Below are 20604 nucleotides of genomic sequence, written 5' to 3'. Positions count from 1 at the left end.
CGCCCACAGCAACACCCAATGAACGCCCCTTTCATGCAAAGTGGTGCATGTAATGGGGCCGTATTTACAAGGTGGCGGTAAGCCACTCAAAGTGGCTTAGCGCTGCTTTGTAGGTATGGAGAACAGCATAGCGCCACCAGAACATCACTAAAAGTGACATTCTGGTGGCGCTATCTCCTTATAAATATACCTCAAAGGTGCTTAGCGCTGCATTGTAAATATGGAGTAGGGACTAGTGCCACCAGATAGTTGCTAAAAGTGACATTCTGGTGGTACTATCCCTAAATATACCCCTTAGTTCCATGGCTAAAACTCACCACAGGTGGTGTCTGCCTGTATCTAGTGGTTTCAGCTTTTACCCCTCTCCCCAGCGTCCTCCCAGAGCTCCAATCAAGGGATTTTAGTTTTTGAATAACAATTACTAACAGCAATGTAAGAGAACCTGCATCTTTGCACTCCCAATGTTTGCATATAGTGCATAAAAGTAGAAGGGGATTGTGAGAAGGGAACACGGAGGTATGAACAGTGTTCGTGTGAAAAACAGGGTACAACTCAACCTAAGGAAGATCAAAGGGCTCACAGAAGGAGGTAGAAAAGCTGAAGAAAGAAAACAGAGAAAAAAGGGAATGAGAGAAGGAAATTGATGATGGAGACCTGAGAGAAAACTGGTGGTAAGGATGCTGAAGCGATAGAAAGGAGAAAACATTGAGTGGAGAATATAAAGGGGTGGAGGCATGAAGGAAGAAGAGCAAAGTGGAGGACAAGATGAGACCAATGTCATGGGGAACAGAACAGAGTAGAGCAGAGTGGAGTAACAATAGGAATGCAGGATGGATGTGATAAAATGGAGATGTAGTAAGTGGCAAAATGAGGAGAATGGTTGAACTAAAGACGTTTTTGATTAAAGCATCAGCAGACGTAAACAAGATATAAGGACTTGAGAGGAAAGTAAAAAGAGAAAGGCAGGGTGTACTGAAGGAAGCAAAAAAAGGAAGAAGATGAAAGAGTATGAAAAAGTATGTTGGCAAGCACCAGGAAAAGGACATAGGAGGGGTAAAGAGGAGCAAAGTTGGGATGAGATGAAAGGAAGGGTGTCAAGATGAGTTGAGAAAACAAATAGAAGAGGTGAAAAAGTTAAAAGATGGTTTAAAGAATATAGGGGAGTAGATGGTCAGAAGAGAGAAGAATGTAGGCCAAGGGAAGATATCAAGGGAGATGAAAGAATGAAAGGAGCTGCTGAAGAGATTGGTAGATATGCCGGGAAAGAAGCCTTATTTTACCACTTTTCCCCACAAATTAGCCCCCAGAACTAACCAAGGAATGATTGACAACAGATCATGAAAACCAAGTGGGACACTTTTTCGATGCCTGGGCCTATTTATTGGTTTTGATCCAATGCTGCTCAGGAGCTAACACATGGTTGAAAACAGTGGGCTTAAATGTAAGGCAATGGTTCCCAAACTGTGCGCCGTGGCTCCCTGGGGAGCAGTCAACCCTAGCCAGGGGAGCCACGCACCAAGCACTTTAATGCATTTAATGTTGAAGGGTCTGTTTGCTTCAGTTAAACTAATTAGACTTAAACGCATGATGTTGATGATTTGTAAGTGACATGCCTAAAACTGTAAACGTAATGCTTAATTGATGGCATGTCGAGGGAGATGACCTCCATATTTCACTGGATCCCCACATTCCAATACTCCCAAAGTAAGCAGAAGATGCCCGATTAATTTTGTTACACTCGTTAATAGTTTTGTTTCTTTCCAAATGCATTTTACACCAATGCAAGTTATCAGGAAAGCAAAGTTGTCCTGTCTATTAAACACACTAAGTATTATTAAGTATTGACATTTGTACTCGAATCATAGGTACTTCCAGTACACATACATTTCCAGACAGGCCTGCTCTCTCCTTGAGCACAGGGAAGTAAAACATGATATATGGCAAAATGCCAACATTTGGAATTAAGAAACAGGGACGTTTAAAAATATATATATATATTTATGTAAAAAAAAAAATATATAGATATATATATATCTCCCAACACTTCGTCCAAAGATTTTTAAAGAAAAGAACGAACGTAGACCTCATTTAGGTGCGTTGAATAATTTATTTGTCCTCGCCTGCCATTACGCGTTTCGGCCGTACAAGCGGCCTTGATCACATGACGATGTATATATATATGAGGAATTTATTTTACTTGCATTGATTTTGAGGCAATTTTAGGGAGGAGAAAGCACAAATAAAGCTGTATGTGGTTTGAAAAATCATGAGTTCCCCTGCTGAGACAGGTGTGTTGGCATGTATGACATGGGTAAAGATGGAAGTGTATGCAAATATTCTTGAAGCGCACAAACACTTTGGCAATGGGGCCTACACGCATAGGGGTGCTATCTAGCACTGTAAGTGGGATACAAAGTTTGAGATGATACTCTAAAAAGAGGCATGGGCAAATAAGTGTAACTAGGATTATTTAATTAGTAATATGAAACACCCTGCGTATATGATTATAATACCTTCATCATTTTCATCCCAATTATTTTCAGAGAGAAAAATGCAAGTATACCCGAGGCCAGTCTACGCCAGTTTACCAATTGTGTCTTGAAGAAACCAGATCTGCGCCTCATCCTTAGTACGCCTTGGGCTGTTATTATCACAAAACTTCATAACAATCCAAAAATTGTCCGTCTGAGCCACTTTGTTATGTGAGCTGCAAGTTACACCGAGATCTCAGCAGATAGCACTTAACTCACTGAGCTGAGGTGAATCACAATGTGTGCGAAAGTGTATGCTGTGACATCATTCTTTATGTTTTATACTTTGAAGTCCTACTTCCATAATTTAAAACGTGAGATCTCAAGCTCTCTCTTCCCCACTCCTCCTCTGTCGCTATCTCTCTTGACAGACATAAAATCATAATATGTTTTCAGCCTTCCTCAGTGGGTGGCTATTAAAAGCGTCCTTTCTGATGGTGTCACACACTGACTAATTCCAGTATGTTACAGCAAGTGTTATTTTAGAACTCCTTACGCAAAAATAAGTGAGGCAATTAATAAATCATCTTCAGTGCATCTGCAAAGCATTATTAACTTTCAAAAAAACTATGAAAACATATGTGGTCCCTGAGAATGAGCATGGAAAATTCACACAATTTGGTCTCATCGATATGCCTCCAAAAATAGATTTGTTAAAAGTACTAAAATTGCCAAACAACGGCATTAGATTGGATGCGAATTCGGATGATATTGTGCCTTATATCTATTTCGAATAATTAATTTATTTAGTACCAGTTATAAATCATCAACTAAACATGGTGCGTTTCTTCGCACCATAGTGTGGTAAACAAAGGCGTGAGTAGTTAGCTATGGCCTTTGCTTTTATGAGTGAGCGTCGCCCTCTGCAGGCGATTGAAGGAATTTTAATGCTTCGCTCGTGTTTTCACCGATTCGAAAGATAATGATCCACTGACCTTGTTCAAGAAGCTGCAAGTCTGACACAAATGCTGTCTCAGCGTCCGTCAGTGCAATAAACCGAAGGTCTCCAAGGTGCAGAATGGCCGAGAGGATCACAAACAGGTTTTCTACCTCCTATATGAAAATTAAACAGCGAGTAAAACAGTGGCCTCTGTTGAGCATACAGCAGGAAAGGCAGCTAATTAACAGAACAATCGAACTTGTCAGTTTGCAAGCAGAAACTTCCACGCTCCCTTCCCTTCATTGATTGAATGTATATTGAGTTTTGAAAAAATCACAACTCTCGGGGATACGGTACAATAATCTCTATCCATGCTTTAAAGTAACGCCAATCTGGACAATGACATTTCAAATAATAATAATTTCCTTTAATGTGTCGCATAATAACGCCGTGCTACTATTACCGTCTGAAGGGCACCTGATGCTTCGACCTTAGAAGGATGAAAGGCTGAGTTAGAGTTTCGAGGACTGGAGCCCTCGCCCTGCAAGTCGCAGCAGAAGTTCCCATTATGTAATTAACTCGCTTAGCCATAACAGCTGCTTCTGGGACATAGGTCAATATATAGTGGGTGTTCAAGAGTTATACTAAGTTTGAATAAATGGAACGTGAAACAGTATACCAAATACAATCGTCATAGCTGTAATGATCGTGATGCAGTAATTTTCTTGTCACATACCACTTTAATTTCCCATTTAATATATTTTGCCTGGTCTGTGCTTGCTCGAATGCCTTGATTCAACTGTAACACCCACTGGAGGGTAAATAAAGACCGCTGGGAAAGAAATAAGCAATCTGTAGTATTTGGATATTGCAAGTTAAGCCTGTGACCAAGGACAGTGGCGGTCCAAAATGCATTAGGCAATGAAAATATAGCCAACGGTTTTGCCGGTTAGCCAACAAAATCGTACATGCTGGGGTGTGCGGTTTTGAGAAAAGATCATAAGTGGAAATAGTTTTCAAAGAAATGACACAAGCACATAGCATTCAACACAAGCACACTACAATAAAGCTAGGCAGAAACAGCAGGGAGCACATGAACAATTACACCTTTAAATATACCAGTTAGACTACAGCTGCGATGAGGACACCAGGTGACACCTATTGGCTCTTGTGTCCCTCAGGGCATCTACCCTCTGCCTAATCATGGTGACCCACTACTCATACGTGGAAGTACTTGAAGGATGTGGGCTTTGGGCACCATCTCCTTGTCATCCAGGGACACAAAGGTAACCTCAGCAGTCTCTCCCACACTTACGGGGGCCACCGCCTTCCCAAGCACGACACTGGACAACCCTGGGATCTGCCCACTGCTGGAGGGCTATGATCTCTTGTGACACTTAGCATCAACCTTGGCGTGCTCATACTGGTAACACCTATGACACTTGGAGACAAATTTACCAGTATTCGTATCAACAAATAATTTTTTTTTGGTGGCCAGATTGGGAATGGGTCCCTTTTCCATGGAGAACTATGTTTGGGGCTTGAAAGAACTAATCCTTGTTTCTATCTCGCCCCTCTTTCTTCTGGTCAGAACCCTGGCTACTTCCTTGGGAGTCTCCCCAGATGTCTTCCTGGACACTCTGGTGCTGACCCAGATGTCCTCTGTCCCAGCAGACTTCCTGGGGTCAGTAAGCTTGCTATCTACTGGGTGTCGGTACAGCTCTTTAAAACAAGCATTGAGCATTTTCTCCCTCACAATTAAGTTGCATAGCCAAACAAAACCATAAACTTTCCTGCCTCTCACCCCGCACTTCGGTGCTTTGCTAGAGCAATCTTAGAAGTCCACCCAAGATTGGTTTGGGAGCTTGGGGCTGTCCCTGAACCTCTAATGGTACTTCTCAGGGGTCAGCCCAAATTTGGCAACAAGTATGGCTTTCATGGGCTCATGCTTTGCCTGATTCTCTACCTCAAGCATGAGAAGTGTGACACTCCCCACTGTGGGCTTGTGTTTCCATAAGCTAGCCCCGCCCGTATTTTTCTGGAACCTTGTGTATCGTTAGAGCTACCTCATAAGCCGAAAAACATTTGTCAATATCATCTCCTACCGCAGCCCTCTTTTCCTCTGCTTCCAGCTGCACCTTGGCCAGCTGAAGACTGAGCCCCCCCTCCACATTTCTGTCCTCCAGCTTCTCTGTGGACAGGCCCCTGGTAGACACATTGTTCCCTGCCCCATCCTGGGCATCTTGAGCATCCTTGTCATCCGCTGGGGTTCGGTTTGGCTCCACTTGCAGCTCAGGTCCGGTAACCGATGAGCGTTCCAGGAGGCTGGACACCCCTTTGGTGAAGGACGCTGAACAGGATTTGCTGCTGTGGAGAAGAATGTAGCGGTGGCTACCACGAAGTCAGGCTGGCTGGTGATGCACCTCGGGCAGATTAATGAGCAGTTTGGTCCTGGTCTTCCTTCAGTTATCAGAGTAGTTTTAGCCTAAAATTTTCCCAAGTCCCAAGTTTTGTATTTTCGCTGTCTGTGTCCCTTTAGCACCACCCCCAAGAGTTTAGGATTGAAGGGGCACCATTTGGTTGGTTAGGATTCCCTCATGCTGGGTCATGATGTGGGATCAAGATGGTGATAGCCTGGTATGTCCCTGTGGCTCTGAAGCGAAGGCTAGCAAACTAGTCCCTGGATCCACTCTGGTAGTCCTGGGTTCAGGTGGAGAAGTAGGACTCAAGAGACAGGCAGGCCTCTGAGGGTTGAAGGTCCTTCCAGGTGAAGCAAAGCATCCCTGTGGAGTACACAGCAGGCCACAAGAGTAGGCCGTCTTCCGAGAGTTCTTCCACAGGTCCAGAAAATGAACTGAAGAGTGGGTCTCAGGGCCCTATTTTTATACCTTGTGCCTTCTTTGATGTGGCAGACATTTCTAAATGTTTCTCTTTGAAATGCTTGGAATTTCCTGACTTCCCTGGCTTCAAGCTGGCTGCCAAGACAATGCGGTGGTAACAAGCCCTTTGTGTGAAGACAGAGAACAGCCTATTCAGTTGCAAGTGGAGCTGTACCCAGCTCTGCCTCCCCCCCATCTTGCCAGCAGATGGGCCATTAAGGCACACCTAATCCCTCTATTGTGTGACTGCCTGGGAGGAATTCACAAAGTCCTAACCTTCAAATACACCAAGTCATGTAACCCAGGGCAGTGGCGTAACGAAACTTGAGGGGGCCCCCCTGCAAGGTATGTGGAGGGGCCCCCTCCAGAGTCAATCGGGAGCTCTTCAGCCAGAGTACTTACTATGCTGAGGGGGGCACCTGGAGCTTGGGGGTTACGGGGGCCTGTGTTACACCACTGCAAACACCCCCAGAGACCAACAAACACTATCACACAAAGAATAAACCCATTATCAATCACCCAAAGTTAAGATACCCTACCAGCTACCCAGAGAGCAACAAACAATATCACATAATGACTAAACCCACCATCAAACACCCAAAGGTAAAATATGCTACCAGATTCCCAGAGAGCAACAAACATTATCACACAATAACTAAGCCCACGATCAAACACCCAAAGGTATACACGCTACCAGCTACCCTGAGATCAACAAACACTATCACAGAATGACTAAATACACCATCAAACACCAAAAGTTAACATACGCTACCATCTACCCAGAGACCAATAAACACTAAAGCACAATGGCATCAAGAGTTTAGCCATTGATATTAGAAATCAGCAGTAATGTCAGACATCCAAATTGCAACGTGTTCTACAAGGCACTCAGTCAATAATACACACGGTCATACACCTAGACATGACTGAGACTATCAAACACAAACAAGCCAACTCAATGCCTACTACCAGAAGCATAGATAGCAGTGGATACTATCAGAAAATGGGAGACTAAGACACATACTGTAGAGTAAAAACAGATCTATAAGCAGATCAACAAAAAGTATTAGACAATGCAAAGAATAACAGACATATTTAGAGACAAAGATCAAATTAGACACAGACCACTAGAAACTATCAGACAGTCGGAGGTTAACATTCAGAAAAAAGTCAAAAGATAAGCATTGAGGCACCCTTGGCATCCATCAAACACACACACTGAAAAACACAGCACTCGGGCAGCAAGGACCTAGTAGACACAATCAAGTTCAAAGAGACCCAAACACACCATCAGTCACTCTGAAAACAAGGCACGCTTTCAGTTACCCAGAGACAAATCAATACTAAGAAACACCCATTGGAAAACAGACACTGTCAGAAACCCAGAGACGAACCAACACTGTCAACTAACCATAGACAAACAGTCACTGTCAGAAACCCAGAGATGAACCATCACTATCAAATGGCCATAAACAAAAAGACACTGTCAAACACCCAGAGACGAACCAACACTGTCAACTAACCATAGACCAACAGACACTGTAAATTACTCAGAGATAACCATCACTATCTAATACACATAGACAAACAGATGCTGTCAGACACAGAGATGAATCCTCACTATCAAATTCACATAGACAGACACTGTGAGACACCCAGAGATAAACAGTCAATATCAAATCATCATAGACAAACATACACTGTCAGACACCCAGAGATAAACCGTCACTAATAACTACCCATAGACAAACAGACACTGTCAGCCATCCAGAGATGAACCGTCACTATCAAATACCCATAGACAGACACGCTCAACCACCCAAAGATGGTCTGTTACTATCAACTACCCATAAACAAACAAGACACTGTCAGGCACTCAAAGATAAACCGTCACTACCAAATACCCATAGACAGACACTGTGAGACACCCAGAGATGAACCGTCACTATCAACTACCAGTAAACAAACAGACATTGTCAGACACCCAGAGATGAGCCAACACTATCAAAAGCCTCAAATATTGTGCAGAGGAGGGTTGATGCTTCAGGGATAGTGGAGGAGAAGGGAAAGGGTGGATGGTGGTGTGTAGAATGGTTGGTAGACCAGAGGGTTGACACAGGTCCCTGTAGCTCCTTCGGTGCAGAGAGGAGGGGGCTTCAAGGGCCCCATTCAGCCCAAAGCCGATGTGTGTTTGTGAGACATTGGTGACTTGAGTCCCTTATTACATTCAGGAGGGGAGGGCGTCATTCTTCATTGTGCCCCTAGGGCAGAGGAAGGGGCAGAGATGAGGGCAGATGCTAGGTGTTGAGGGACAAACTTCAGGGGCAGGAACCAGGGCTCTGTGAAGAAGAATCTGTGAAAAGGACCAACAGAGACCCTTGGATGCTTGTCTGCAGGAGGGGGGGGGGCATTAGGAACGGCAGAACGTCAGGTGTCGTTTGCTTCTTCTGACCAGCTGTTGATAATTACTTAAACCCTGTTTACTTTTGCTGACTCCAAGGGAAGGCATCTTGTGACTTGACTCCGGTGACTCTAGTGACACTCTTGCTGGTGGACAGGAGAGGATGAAGGGAGAGGCGGCAGTCAGTCCGTGTTTTGCAGCACACTTGTGTATGGAAACATCTGCTTCACTTACAGTGCAAAACATTTCAAAATGAAACAGCAACATTGAAAGAAGTGGTGTGAGGGAGAGGAGGTGGAAGAGTGAGGTGGAGGAAGCAGCAGGCAGAGGATGAAGTTTGAGTTGGGGAGGGCAGAGGAAGAAGAGTGAGTGACCCGGGGACTAAGGGAGAGGGCAAGGTGTCCCTCACAGCTCACTTACCATCTCATCTGGTGCCTTGAGGCCCGGGAGTGAGGGCAGGGTGTCCATCGCAGCTCACTCGCATTGTCTGGGGCTCTGCTCGGTAGCTGGTGATGTACGCAGAGTGAGACCCAAAGAGGCCTGCACAGAGCATTCCTCGGCTCTGAGGATCCGAAGGGTGAGAGTCCACTCCGTTGAGTGCAGCACACCTGTCCTCAGAACAGGGGTCCATGTGGCTCAGGGGTCCTCAGTTATCCCTTGACCATTCACCCCACTTTCTGGAATGGGTAGAGCTCTCTGGTGTAGCGGTCCCGGCTCCAGAGGCCCGGCCAGGGCCTGCGCGTGCGCAGCAGTTGCACGCCATTTAATTAATGATGAAGTTTGGGGGGGTCCTGGAGTGCGGGGGCTGCGGAGGCCTGTGTTACGCCTCTGGACACAAAGCCCTCCTCTCAATGGTTTAACAAACTGTTAACACTGTCAAGCCAGCCAGAAAAAAAGGAATTCTATGTACCATTATAGCAAACTCCGCTGAAAAGTGCCCTGCGTTTTAGCAAACTCTGCTGATAGCAAAGTCTGCTGAATCGTAGTGCACTGCTTTACAGCACAAATTGCGCTGGATTTAGAGTTCTGTCTCGAAAAAACACGTACATGATTTGCTTTGCAAAATGTTTGTGGAATTAGAGTCAACTTTGAGAGTATTTCTCAAGCTACCGAGTTATGTGTAGAAAACACATTAATATGTGACGAGAACTTGATTTTGGAAACAGAGAAGTATTGCAAACACTGCATATAGTTATTCCTAATTTTCTTGAAAACACGCAGAAAACAAATGAATAAATGAATTTTTGCGTGGGCCCAGTGGTCGGCACTCAGCGAACCTCGAGAACTTACATTATTGACTTGCTATTTAATTTTAGTGTACTTTCAGTTTACAAAAACACGTTTAATGGAACCCTCATACTTTTCCTATAGCAAGTCAAATATAATTTAACTAAATGTACTTTACTAGTGAGAATGCCAAAATGTTGTTAAACCTTCCACTGGGATTATGTAAACGGAAAAGCCATTTAATTAATGATGAAGTGAGGGTGCCCCCGAAGCGCGGGCCCCCCGCAACGCGGGGGCTGCGGGGGCCTGTGTTACGCCCCTGACCCAGGGGAGACTACAGACAGCAAATGGAAGAGGTGCAGGAAAATACCAACTTTCTAAATGTGTCACTTTCAAAATTGTAATTTAAAACCTGACTTTAACATTAAAGAGGATTTTTAAATACAATAAAAACAAAAACATGTAATGCTTAACTATCCCCAATCAAAAGCTAGCACGTATTAAATGCAATAAGGCAACCATCCTATGGGAGGTAGGCTATTAGGACACCGTACAGAACAAAATGAAAAGAGTTGTGCATAGAGAGAGTTACGGAAGGGGATAAGCAAGCCAAAAAGGAAACAATGTCCAAGAGGATGAAACCATAATGTTCTAGGAACAGTTTAAAGGAACAAGGATCATGCAAAAAGAGACCACATAATATCTTTGCAAAGATAGAGATGTAGACAGCTTGATTCTACACGTGTGTATGAACTCCGAAAAAGGATGTCTTCATGGCAATAAGGGAAAAAGACTTGCCTGTAGGCAATTAGTGAGTGTGACAGATGTCCTGACAGGAAAATTCATAGCAAGGACAGCGAGATCAGTGGTAGAAAAAAGTCGGTACTTAAGTACTACCACACAGATAAAGGATGGGGAGGAAACTACAAACAAGACAATCAGCAGGACTAAGAAAGACAACACATTTCCTTTTTTGAAAAAACAGCCTTGTGAAAATCACAAGAAGTGAATGAAACATACGCACCAGAGTAGCCCATTAAAAGTTCACCCTGCTGAAGAAGAGCGAGCATCTTGCTAAAGAAATGAACACATAGAGAAAAGATTGTCTAGTGCAAAAAATGGCCAGGCCAGTAACGTAGACAACAGAGTACAAACTGTGGCACTTGTCCCACTGCCCAGTAGAAATTTAGAGCCATTAGTGAAACAGAATTACAGAAGAAGGGTAGCGGAAAGGGTGCTCCCTGTATAGATCAACGAGAGATTAATGAGAAACGGATCTCACTGAACAAGATTTATAGAAACTCCCCCAGGGGAGAAAAGTGAAAGGTCCCTGTTGCAAAGTCATCCTGTGCCCTGGCACCCCCCAACTTTTTGCTGAATGGCACTGGTGATAACTGACTCTGACTGACCCTGGGCTCTGCCTAACCAGGCCCAGGGCCAGTGCTATGCTGAAAGAGACCCATTTAGAATACACCTACATACACTAGGGTACACTATGGCATGGGGTACCCCTGTGATTGACATGACCTACCCTATCAGATCACATTAAATATTAGAGCAGGGGGTTTAAAACTACCTAGAAGTCTCGAGTCCACAATAGGGAATGGCAGTTTAGAGGCCAGCAGCTTTTTCTGCACTTGCATGAGTGCACTGCTGAAGCCTGAGGTCAGTTTAAAAGTAGCCTTGTACTGCTTTTAAAAAGTAAATTGTGCCCAAACTCGACGGTGTTTGGGGCACTTAAAAAGCGATAACCTACAATGTTTTGGCATATTAGGAACCCCAGGGTCTCCCCTAGGTGTCCCAGGGGTGGGGGTTCAGGTATTTATAAGGTAGACCGTTATAAAATGAGTTTTATATGCCCTGGGTTAAGTGAAATATCACATTTCTTTCCCCACTTTCTGAGAAAGTGCTGCCCAAATTCGACTTTGATGCAAGGAGCAATGTGGAAGGAGGGTCTGCAATATTTCTACAGATTCAGAACCCCCCAAATCTCCCCTAGTTGTTCCATGGGGTGGAGGTCCTGTAGATATAGGCGGATGACTTATAAAATATGTTTGTATGAGCCCTAGTGCTGTAAAAATGGTCCAAGTCATTTTTCCCATTGCAAATCCCATGCCACACAGGATAACATGGCAAAAGGTTATTAACTAATAACTCCTGATAGGAGAATGATAGAACTTCCATGCAAAGACTGCCCAGAATTGTAGTGATACATCCAACAATATGATATTGTTGAATTTCTCCTGGAATGTATAGACAAGAAGTTATAAGACTTTCTTGTCTGTAGGTAAAGATTCAGCCTTCCAGTGGTCTGTCCTGATTGGTCAGAGTTAAGTGGACTAGCCAGGCTGCTTTGAAGAGGTGATAAACAGACCCTGGGGTTAACCAGCTCTGCTAGGAGGACAGTGTGCGGCTACATAGGAATGCCAGAGCAGGGGGAGGAGTCGTAAACCATAGCCTTCAAAGGGAAGGGGACGGCCTCAGTGTCATTTACAACTTCACTCTTTTGACCCAAAGCCAGAGCTAGGCTTTTGGAAGGAATGCACAGATGCATGGGGGAGAGGCTATGGAAAGTAGCCATCCTAGGGGTGTGTTTAGCCAGCTCTTACCTCCCTGCTGGAAAATCAGCCATTATGAATTTGGAGGATTTGGTGCATTCTGGGAAAAAATAATGCCACACTCTACAGGATGTGGTCATATCCTTGGGGAGTTGCCCTGCTCCCATTGGTCAGGAGTGACCTCCTGCTTGACCCAGAGAACTTAGAATGAGTATCTGAGAGGGGCAGAGTCTCTCAGATCTGCTGCTTGAAACTTAAGAAAGCAAGACGTTGCCATGCTGAGAAGTTGAGGTGCAAATGCTAAGGCCTGCCCTCTGAAGACTGCACCAGCTGAAACTACAGCCCAGTGGATTACCTTGCTGTAAAAGAACTAAGGAGTGGACTCCCTGCAAGCTACAGGTTAACAGAGCTCACCTGGAACATCACCACCAAGGATCCTCAACCTGGAGAACTACCAGTGGATTTGTAAGGGTTTTGTCCAAGTGGATTGTGGGACCTCAAGTCCTCAACTTTCAAGGACCATCTTGGAGCTTCCAGACCCTTGGAGTGAGTTTGAGACTTTTTGGGACCGTTTGGGGAACTTCAGTAAGAAGTTCCAGAAGTTTGGAGAACTTTGGAGCTACTTTGGAAAAAAGCTCCATAGGGGGACCGACTCAACCTGGTCAGCCAAGCTGCCTGCCTTCAACCGCGAGCCGGCCAAGCCATCCAGGTTTGTCCCGCTAAAAGCTCCGTAGGTCCGACTTCCAGAGTTTGACTGGGAGTAGAAGATATCCGAGGCCGGCGAACCCTCACCGAATCTGGCCTGGTGAAGAGCATCGAGGGACCCCACGATAAAAAGTTCAAGAAAAGTTTCTAAGTCCGCGGGACCTACCGCGAGTTGTAGCCGCTAAGGGCTCCATCGCGGTCGGCCTGAAACTTGAGCCGGTCTATCGCGACCAGATATCCCAATATGGTGCTATACGTTTCTAAGTGCTATATAATGCTAAATCTTTGAAAATTCATATCTCCGGTTCCCTACATTAGATTTTTGTCATTTTCATGTCATTTTAAAGATAAAAATATTTCCTAATTTTATAAATTGGTGATTGATTTTATTATGTGTTGTGTCTTAATTATGTACTGAATTGGTGTTTTTAAATGCTTTACATACCTGTCTTTGAAGTTAAGCCTGCCTGCTCGCAGCCAAGCTACCAAGGGTTGAGCATGGGAATAATTTTCTAAGACCTATTCTGAGCCCTATACTGTGTTAGTGGCCTTATTGCCAGTGGCAGAACTACATTTGCCCCTACCACTAATCCACTTTCCAACAGTCCCCTATAAGGGATACTAAATATTATTCATCAGTGTGAAGTGCTGGGACAAAATGTTTCAGCAATTAGGATGTGAGTCAGAGCTTGTAAACTCTAGACTACAATTTGTTCTCATAAGTAGTGTAAAACCATAACTTGTCCTCGACAGTGAAAGAAAGATAACAATAATACCTGCAGGAAGCAGGAATACCACACTGGGTTTCACCAGTAGGTGGGATAGACAACCATGGACCCCGCCATGGAATGCTCAATCAAGAAAGAAATGAAGGACCTACATTCGCCATACAAGTGGAAATGAGTGGATTTAGGGAGACACGCAGGAGAAAAAGCAGAGCTAAGTTTCTGTTCTACTCCGACTGATGCGAAAACGCCACAAAACAGAGTCGGCAGGAGCACCGAAAAGGTGGGTGCCATCATAGGAATGTCAAGCAAAGTAGTCTGAACAGCCTCCAAAAACGCTGCGGTGCATAGCGAGGCACGACGATGTAGCCCATCATGGATCAACTGGGTAAGTTCGCTCCGTGTGTCTTCTGGAAGCAATGGCAACAGACGTGTCAAGGAATCCCACAATGTATGGGAAAAGTGTCCAAGAACGCAAGGCATATTAATGGAATGCAAAAAAGAACTTATGGAGGAGAAGATATGCCTTCCAATAGTGTCCTGTCTCCTTGAATTTCCGTCTGACAGAACATGAGGGAGAGAGTCGATATCATGTGACACTGAAGCAGCCTGTACCACCAAACTATGAGGAGTAGGGTGCCGGAGAAGACAGGCCAGATCGCCAGGGGCAGAATGGTGTCTTCAAGATCCATCAGGGCTGTATCGCGTTTATCCCAGATCCCAACAAAGTGTCATATAGGGCATCACAATAGGGAAGCATCAGCTCCACCCCTGTTTGGCGCCGGTGGAGAATGCCAACTAGGGGATCAGTCAATTTTTCTAAAGAAGAAAGAGTTAAATCCAAAATCAGAGAAACTCTCTTTAGCATATCAGCTAAAGAGAAGCACACCTCTGTAGCAAGACCAAGAGGGGAAAGAAGGCCCAAGGCTGGGGAAGACTTTAATCCAATAGCTTAACTCAGTTCAGTGAAACAGCTATCCTCCACAGGAGGCTGACCAGCATCAGATATGGGGTGTAGAAACCCTGACTCATCCCCATCACCTCCTAAACAGTGTTCCTCAGAAGGAAAAACATTAGTGGGCTCCACTGAATGTGAAAGAAGGATGTCAGAGATAGGCAGCCTCATTTTCTCTGCACTTGACGTCAACCGGCGCTGAGTAGATGACACAATCGTAGTCGGAAAGGGGAAGTGGCACTGTGTCGATTGGGGCTGCCGATGTCCCCGTCGGATGATAGGATAGAAGTACCAAAGATGGGAACCCCAAAGGGCTGTGCACAAGCACTGAGACAGACGTGATCGTCCAACCTGAGGGCCTAAAGGCGAACCCACCAGCGTAACACAGTCGAGGCACCTCACCTCCTTGGCGCCCAAAGGACATCCAGGGGAAGGTAAAGGCCCAAAGATAGCATGCAGGGAGCAATAATATGCTTAAATCTGGGTCAGAGTCGCCCTGACTCCAGGGTAGACAGAGAGGCGTGAGGCAAATTTGTGTAAGAAGTCCTCAACTGGCAAGCAAGAAGAGGCATGAAAGTTGGAATCTCTGCGTGGTGAAGTCTGGGGATGCCACGATTTCCACCACCTGCGTCGAGACTTACTGTGGGACGATGTTGAGGAGTGACGTCCATGGAAACAGCTCCTGGAACGTGCCTGCAAATGTACTGTGCAGTGACGGCGAGAGCCGAGCTGACAGGAGCTTCATCTGATATTCCCGCAGTCTTCAGTCGAAGTGGATGACAGGAGTCACACTCCTCAGAGTCAAGATGTTCTCTCAATCACCACATACAAATGGAGTGATGGTCCGTTGACGACATTTGCCATCCACAAGACCCACAAGGTTTGAACAGAAAAAGCACACTGTTTAAATGAAGAAAACATCGAGGTAGGCCAAAAATGGCCTGAAGTAACCGCTTTTCCGGATCCTCCTTGTAAGCACGGAAAAGACAAAAATTAACGTCAGAGCGTCGGGAAGGGGTTTATATGTACACTTGTGATGTTGCATACATGAACAACGATGGTACGGAGTTGCATTATGCCATCTACTGATGTGCAGGGGTACTGCTTGAAAAAATTCCGTATCCTGTCTGGCACCTGGGGAGAATTCAAAGGTAAGAAATCTGCAGCTGGACGTCTCAATCAGATTACAAATTGCAATTATACATATACAATCAACCACATACAATTGTATTTAACCAGAAAATAACAGGGTGCCAGATTTTGGCTACGTGCGTGTGTTTCCTAGTACTTTGAATGACTGCCAGTTGTAGACCACATAAATCAACAACTTAGAAATACTGGTCCTTTTCTCTGTTTTCTAACTTTTCAACCAAGGCCTGGTGACACAAAGTCTGATGATAATTACAGTAAATTACAGGGACCCGAGCCCTGCAATATTGACTGAGAAGCCCCAAATGGTCAGTTTAGCGACACACCAATAGTTATACCAAGTAGTTCACTAAATTCTCTCGTACCCAATAATGCTGAGTCTTGGAGCATTTCGCAAACAGTTGGGTCGTATTTTGACTTTGAAAGCGGTGCAAGTCTTATTTAAAGCCCCACTTGAAGAGGCGTAATGGGGTATTATAAAGACACTGGATAATTTGATATTGATGGGTTTTGAGCTGAGGCACATTCAAGGTCTGGTGGCGTATTTGAATAACAATAAGTCTTTTCCCTTGTAGCATTTATGCCTCGCCCAGCAGTCTCTCTGGTTGACAAATGGCCCAAATTATGTGCTTGACAATCCAATACTTGGACGATTAAAACAACCGATGGCTCATTTACGAGAGATTGTTAAAAATAAATCAATTGCAGAAAAAGGGCTCAAATGAATGTGATAAACTGTAACCTTGATAAAGGATTCCTTTAATTGGAGGTGTTTAGAAATAACTGAGACTGGAATAGAGTAGGCTGTTGGTAACTGTGTAGGATATAACAATGTTTAAACAGTTGGCCCACGTTCTGTAGCAAGGTCTTACTCCTTAAAAAACACAATCGAGTAATATGCAAATTTTGGGAGACACGGGTAAACCATAAGGATGTGTGTCTAGTCTTCTGTGGGATCCCAAATGTATGATCCAAATATGCTGATAGATTGATAAGGTACTTAATACGTTTGCAAGAAGAGGAGTAAAAAACAAACAGGGAATGAGGTTAGATCACAGTATAAATCTGAAAGAGGTACCCTCTACCCCACTACTTGTGCCAACTTTATAGAGAAGAGGAACCAACAATAACATTTAAGGCACGGTGAAGCCAGCGGCCACTTTCTACTGAAAGTTTAGTAGTTTATTTGCTCAGCGCATTTTTTGTACAGGCAAATAAATCTATTTAAATTAGATTTTATTTTGTGAAAAAAACCAAGATGGAATTAACAGAGCGCTCAAAAATTATAAAACACGAGATAGGATGCCTAGCATTGTAACATTTCATCTTGCCATAAAGCCTAGTGAAGACAAATCTATTTTTTGCAATTGGAAGGTTGTTGACGAGAGGAGGCCTATAGTTGAGTGTAAACACCTCCTCCACTCGAGTGGAGATTTATCCCCAAGGATGTTGCAGTATAGACATATTGGTAATCCGTTTTACTTGTTGGTGTAATGACATTTGTACCTTCCCTCAGTTAAGTCAGTAACCCAATATGCCTGGGCAACATTTACTTTCACTGCCATGGCACGTGTGTGCACACACACTGACACACTGAGACGCAAACACACACACTGACACACTGAGACGCAAACACACACAAACACACGTGTAATTCACTGCAATTGCACAAGTTTATTCTAAAAAAGCACAAAAGAGAAAGGGTAGAGCCTTGGGGAAACGAAAAAGCTTTCAAACTTGACCGTCTCTTGCAGAGAGAATCTAATCCCGTCTTGTGATTTCCCTTGAATATCTATCACATGCTACAACAGTTCCAACAAAATCGAAAAAGGTTGCAGAGAAAACCAATAGCGCTAAAGCGATTGACCTGCCTCTGTCTCGTTAGTCTATCTACCTCTTCCTAACACTCATGACGACTGACCAACGTCACAAAAGGGACGAAGCTCAGATTTGAAGTCAGACACCAGCTTGGTAGAATCAACATATCTGTACGTGAGTGATAGCTTCTGGTTCTTTCATTTGTCGTTTGTTGGCTACTAAAGAAATAAAAAGAATGCATTGGATTCGAGTCACAAAGTGTATGGTAATACTGCCGTTTGTTAAGGTAAGTGTCTTTCCCTGGAGAAGCATCGATTATTATTGCCAGGTCTTCTGCCAAGGGTGTAATGCTGACCCTTGCAGTCAGTGTGGCACAGGGGGCTCCCAACCAGGGGTGTCGGCAACCCCCCAGCTTTAGCAGCTACGGGGTTGGTGGGGTTCTTGATGGGCCTCTTCTGTCTGCAACTCGGCAGGCAAAGGCTCAAAATTAACGTGAAAGGCTGGGATGGTGAGTAGATGGATGGGTAGACTTGGAATGGAGGATGGATGGGTGAGTGAGTGAGTGGGTGCTTGAAACGGCGGATGGATAGATGCATGGAAGAATGAGTGAAAGTATCGATGTATGAAGGGTAAGCAAAAGGAAGGAAGCATGGTTGAATCGATGGATGGATGAGTGAAAGGGTGGATGGATTGAGGAAGAGTGAAAGGGTGGATCGATGAGTGAGTTAAAGGATGGGTGAGTGAAAGGGTAGATGGATGGACGAAAGGCTGGATGAATGGATGGATGTGAAAAGATGGATGGATGAGTTAAAGGATCTTTGTAAGTATGGATGAGTGAAAGAATGGATGGATGAGTGAAAGGGGGTAGATGGGTGGGTGGATGAAAGGGTGGACGAATGGATGAGTGACAGGGTAAATGGATGGGTGGTAGAGTGAAAGGATGGATTGTATGTGAAAGGGTAAATGGATGGATAGATGAGGGGATGGAAAGGTCGAAGGGTGGCTGGCTGAGTGACGGGATGGATGGCTCAGTAAAAGAATGAATGGATGAGAGAAAGGATGGATCTATGAGTGAAAGGGAGATGGATACATGAATGCTTGAATGGAGTGAAAGGGTGGATGGATGAGTGAAAGGCTGGATGGATGAGTGAAAGTATGGAGGATTGAAAGGATGATGAATGGATATGCTTGATAGAAAGGTTTGGATGTGGATGGGCCGATGGACGGAGGGATGGACGGAATGATGAGAGAATGAACATTAGATGAAAGACTGAATAGATGGCAGAATGTACAGGTGAAATGGTGGATATCAGCGGGTGGATTGAAGGATGAAAGAATGAATAGATAGATTATTGTATGGAAGAGACAAGCAACCACTTCTAGGGAGGGTTGCAATGACTTGCTTCAATTACTTTGTGCCATAAGAGCTTTGGGGCCAGATGTATGATCCTTACATTTTGCAACTTGCAAATTGTATCTAACAACCTTATCCACAGTTTTGAGGTTCCATCTGTATGAATTAATATATCCCTATTCATTCATCTGTTAATCAGTCCATCGGCTAACCAATCACCTGACGAGTTATTTGTGTAGTGTGTATTTGGTAAGCTACAGGTTGGTCGACCTACCTGCCTGTCTGGCAATCAGTCTGGTCTATCTGACAGACATCGATGCATAATCTCAAACTAAAATAAGAATGGCGACCCTTTAAGGCGGCTGCGCCAATCCCTCATCATTCCAAATAGGACACTGTTGTTTTCCTTTCTGAGTAATGAGCGATACATATTCGCTTTGAAATTGTCTCTGAGTGTCCTAAAATAGCTTCGACTTGCTTTGAGTTGATTTCTCGGAAAGAGGGACACGCTGGACACATAACTTACCAGATTGTTAAATCCTAAAGCACTTAAGGCTTGTTTCAGGGAGACCAGTTTATCTTTGTTTTGCACATTTGCCGTTGTTGACGCCTCGTCCAGCGCACTCTGGCTCAGGTACCTGCACAGAGAGGAAAGCACGAAAGCGTTACATTCTGGCACGGTGTCAGGGCCGGGGGCTCTAACACATTCTTGCTACCCTTGCTCTCAGAACCCGGCGGGAACAATATAAGAGACTTGAACACAATGTACCAACTTGTTTACAACAGTTTCAGCGAACAAAACACGCCTCATGTCGGATAATGAATATGTGTTATGAAATGTGTGGACCAATTTAAACATAATACTGGAAAGTTTCGCAGAAAGATCCACTTTAAACAAATTAGGAAACATTTGCTTTCGTTTTGTCGAGTTAACAGTCCTGCAAACTGTACATCACGGCACTTTACTGAGTATAATAAACTGGTGTTGTTACTTCATGTCCGTTTTAGCAGGATAAAAGCTTCTTTTTGTATTGAACTGATCATGTATGACCTTGGCTGGCTAGATTGATGTTGAGCTCTGCCTCTTCTTCTCTTGTTTGACCTTGTGCTCGATTAGCATTGAATGCGGCGGCGTGGCCTTGTCCAGTCACTAAAAGAGTACGTGCTGCACCCTGTTCTACAAAGAAAACGAAACTGTTGTGGTTTTCAAACTCTGACCTAAATATATAAAGCTGTCTAAATAGCACGATTAAAAAAAGAAGTTGTTTTATTATGTTTTTTCAAATAATACCACATTTTACTTGTCTGTCTGGAAACTTGTATGGCTTTGTGTAATTTACATTGAAAAGAAGCACAGAAAAACTCAAAAGTTCTGACTTTTCTGCAGTGCATGCATATAGGCGCACAGCATCCATAATACTA

General features: G+C 44.2%; 1 protein-coding gene across 2 annotated transcripts in view; it reads right to left on the bottom strand.

Annotated features, from left to right (window-relative positions):
* The window catches only part of MYO16 (myosin XVI), a 2357781-nt gene that overhangs the window by 1241575 nt on the left and 1095602 nt on the right, over window positions 1-20604 (bottom strand). For both annotated transcript variants that reach the window (XM_085622905.1, XM_085622906.1), the window contains exons 17-18: window positions 19709-19820; window positions 3467-3584 (exon numbers count right to left, since the gene is read on the bottom strand). In XM_085622905.1, coding sequence (XP_085479031.1) covers window positions 3467-3584; window positions 19709-19820 — 230 coding nt within the window. The remainder of the gene's footprint in view (window positions 1-3466; window positions 3585-19708; window positions 19821-20604) is intronic.

This window comes from Triturus cristatus, chromosome 8 (assembly GCF_964204655.1).
Source record: "Triturus cristatus chromosome 8, aTriCri1.1, whole genome shotgun sequence".
In the NCBI taxonomy this organism is placed as follows: domain Eukaryota; kingdom Metazoa; phylum Chordata; class Amphibia; order Caudata; family Salamandridae; genus Triturus; species Triturus cristatus.
Note: the sequence above shows the minus strand (reverse complement) of the source record. Positions and strands in the feature narration are given on the sequence as shown.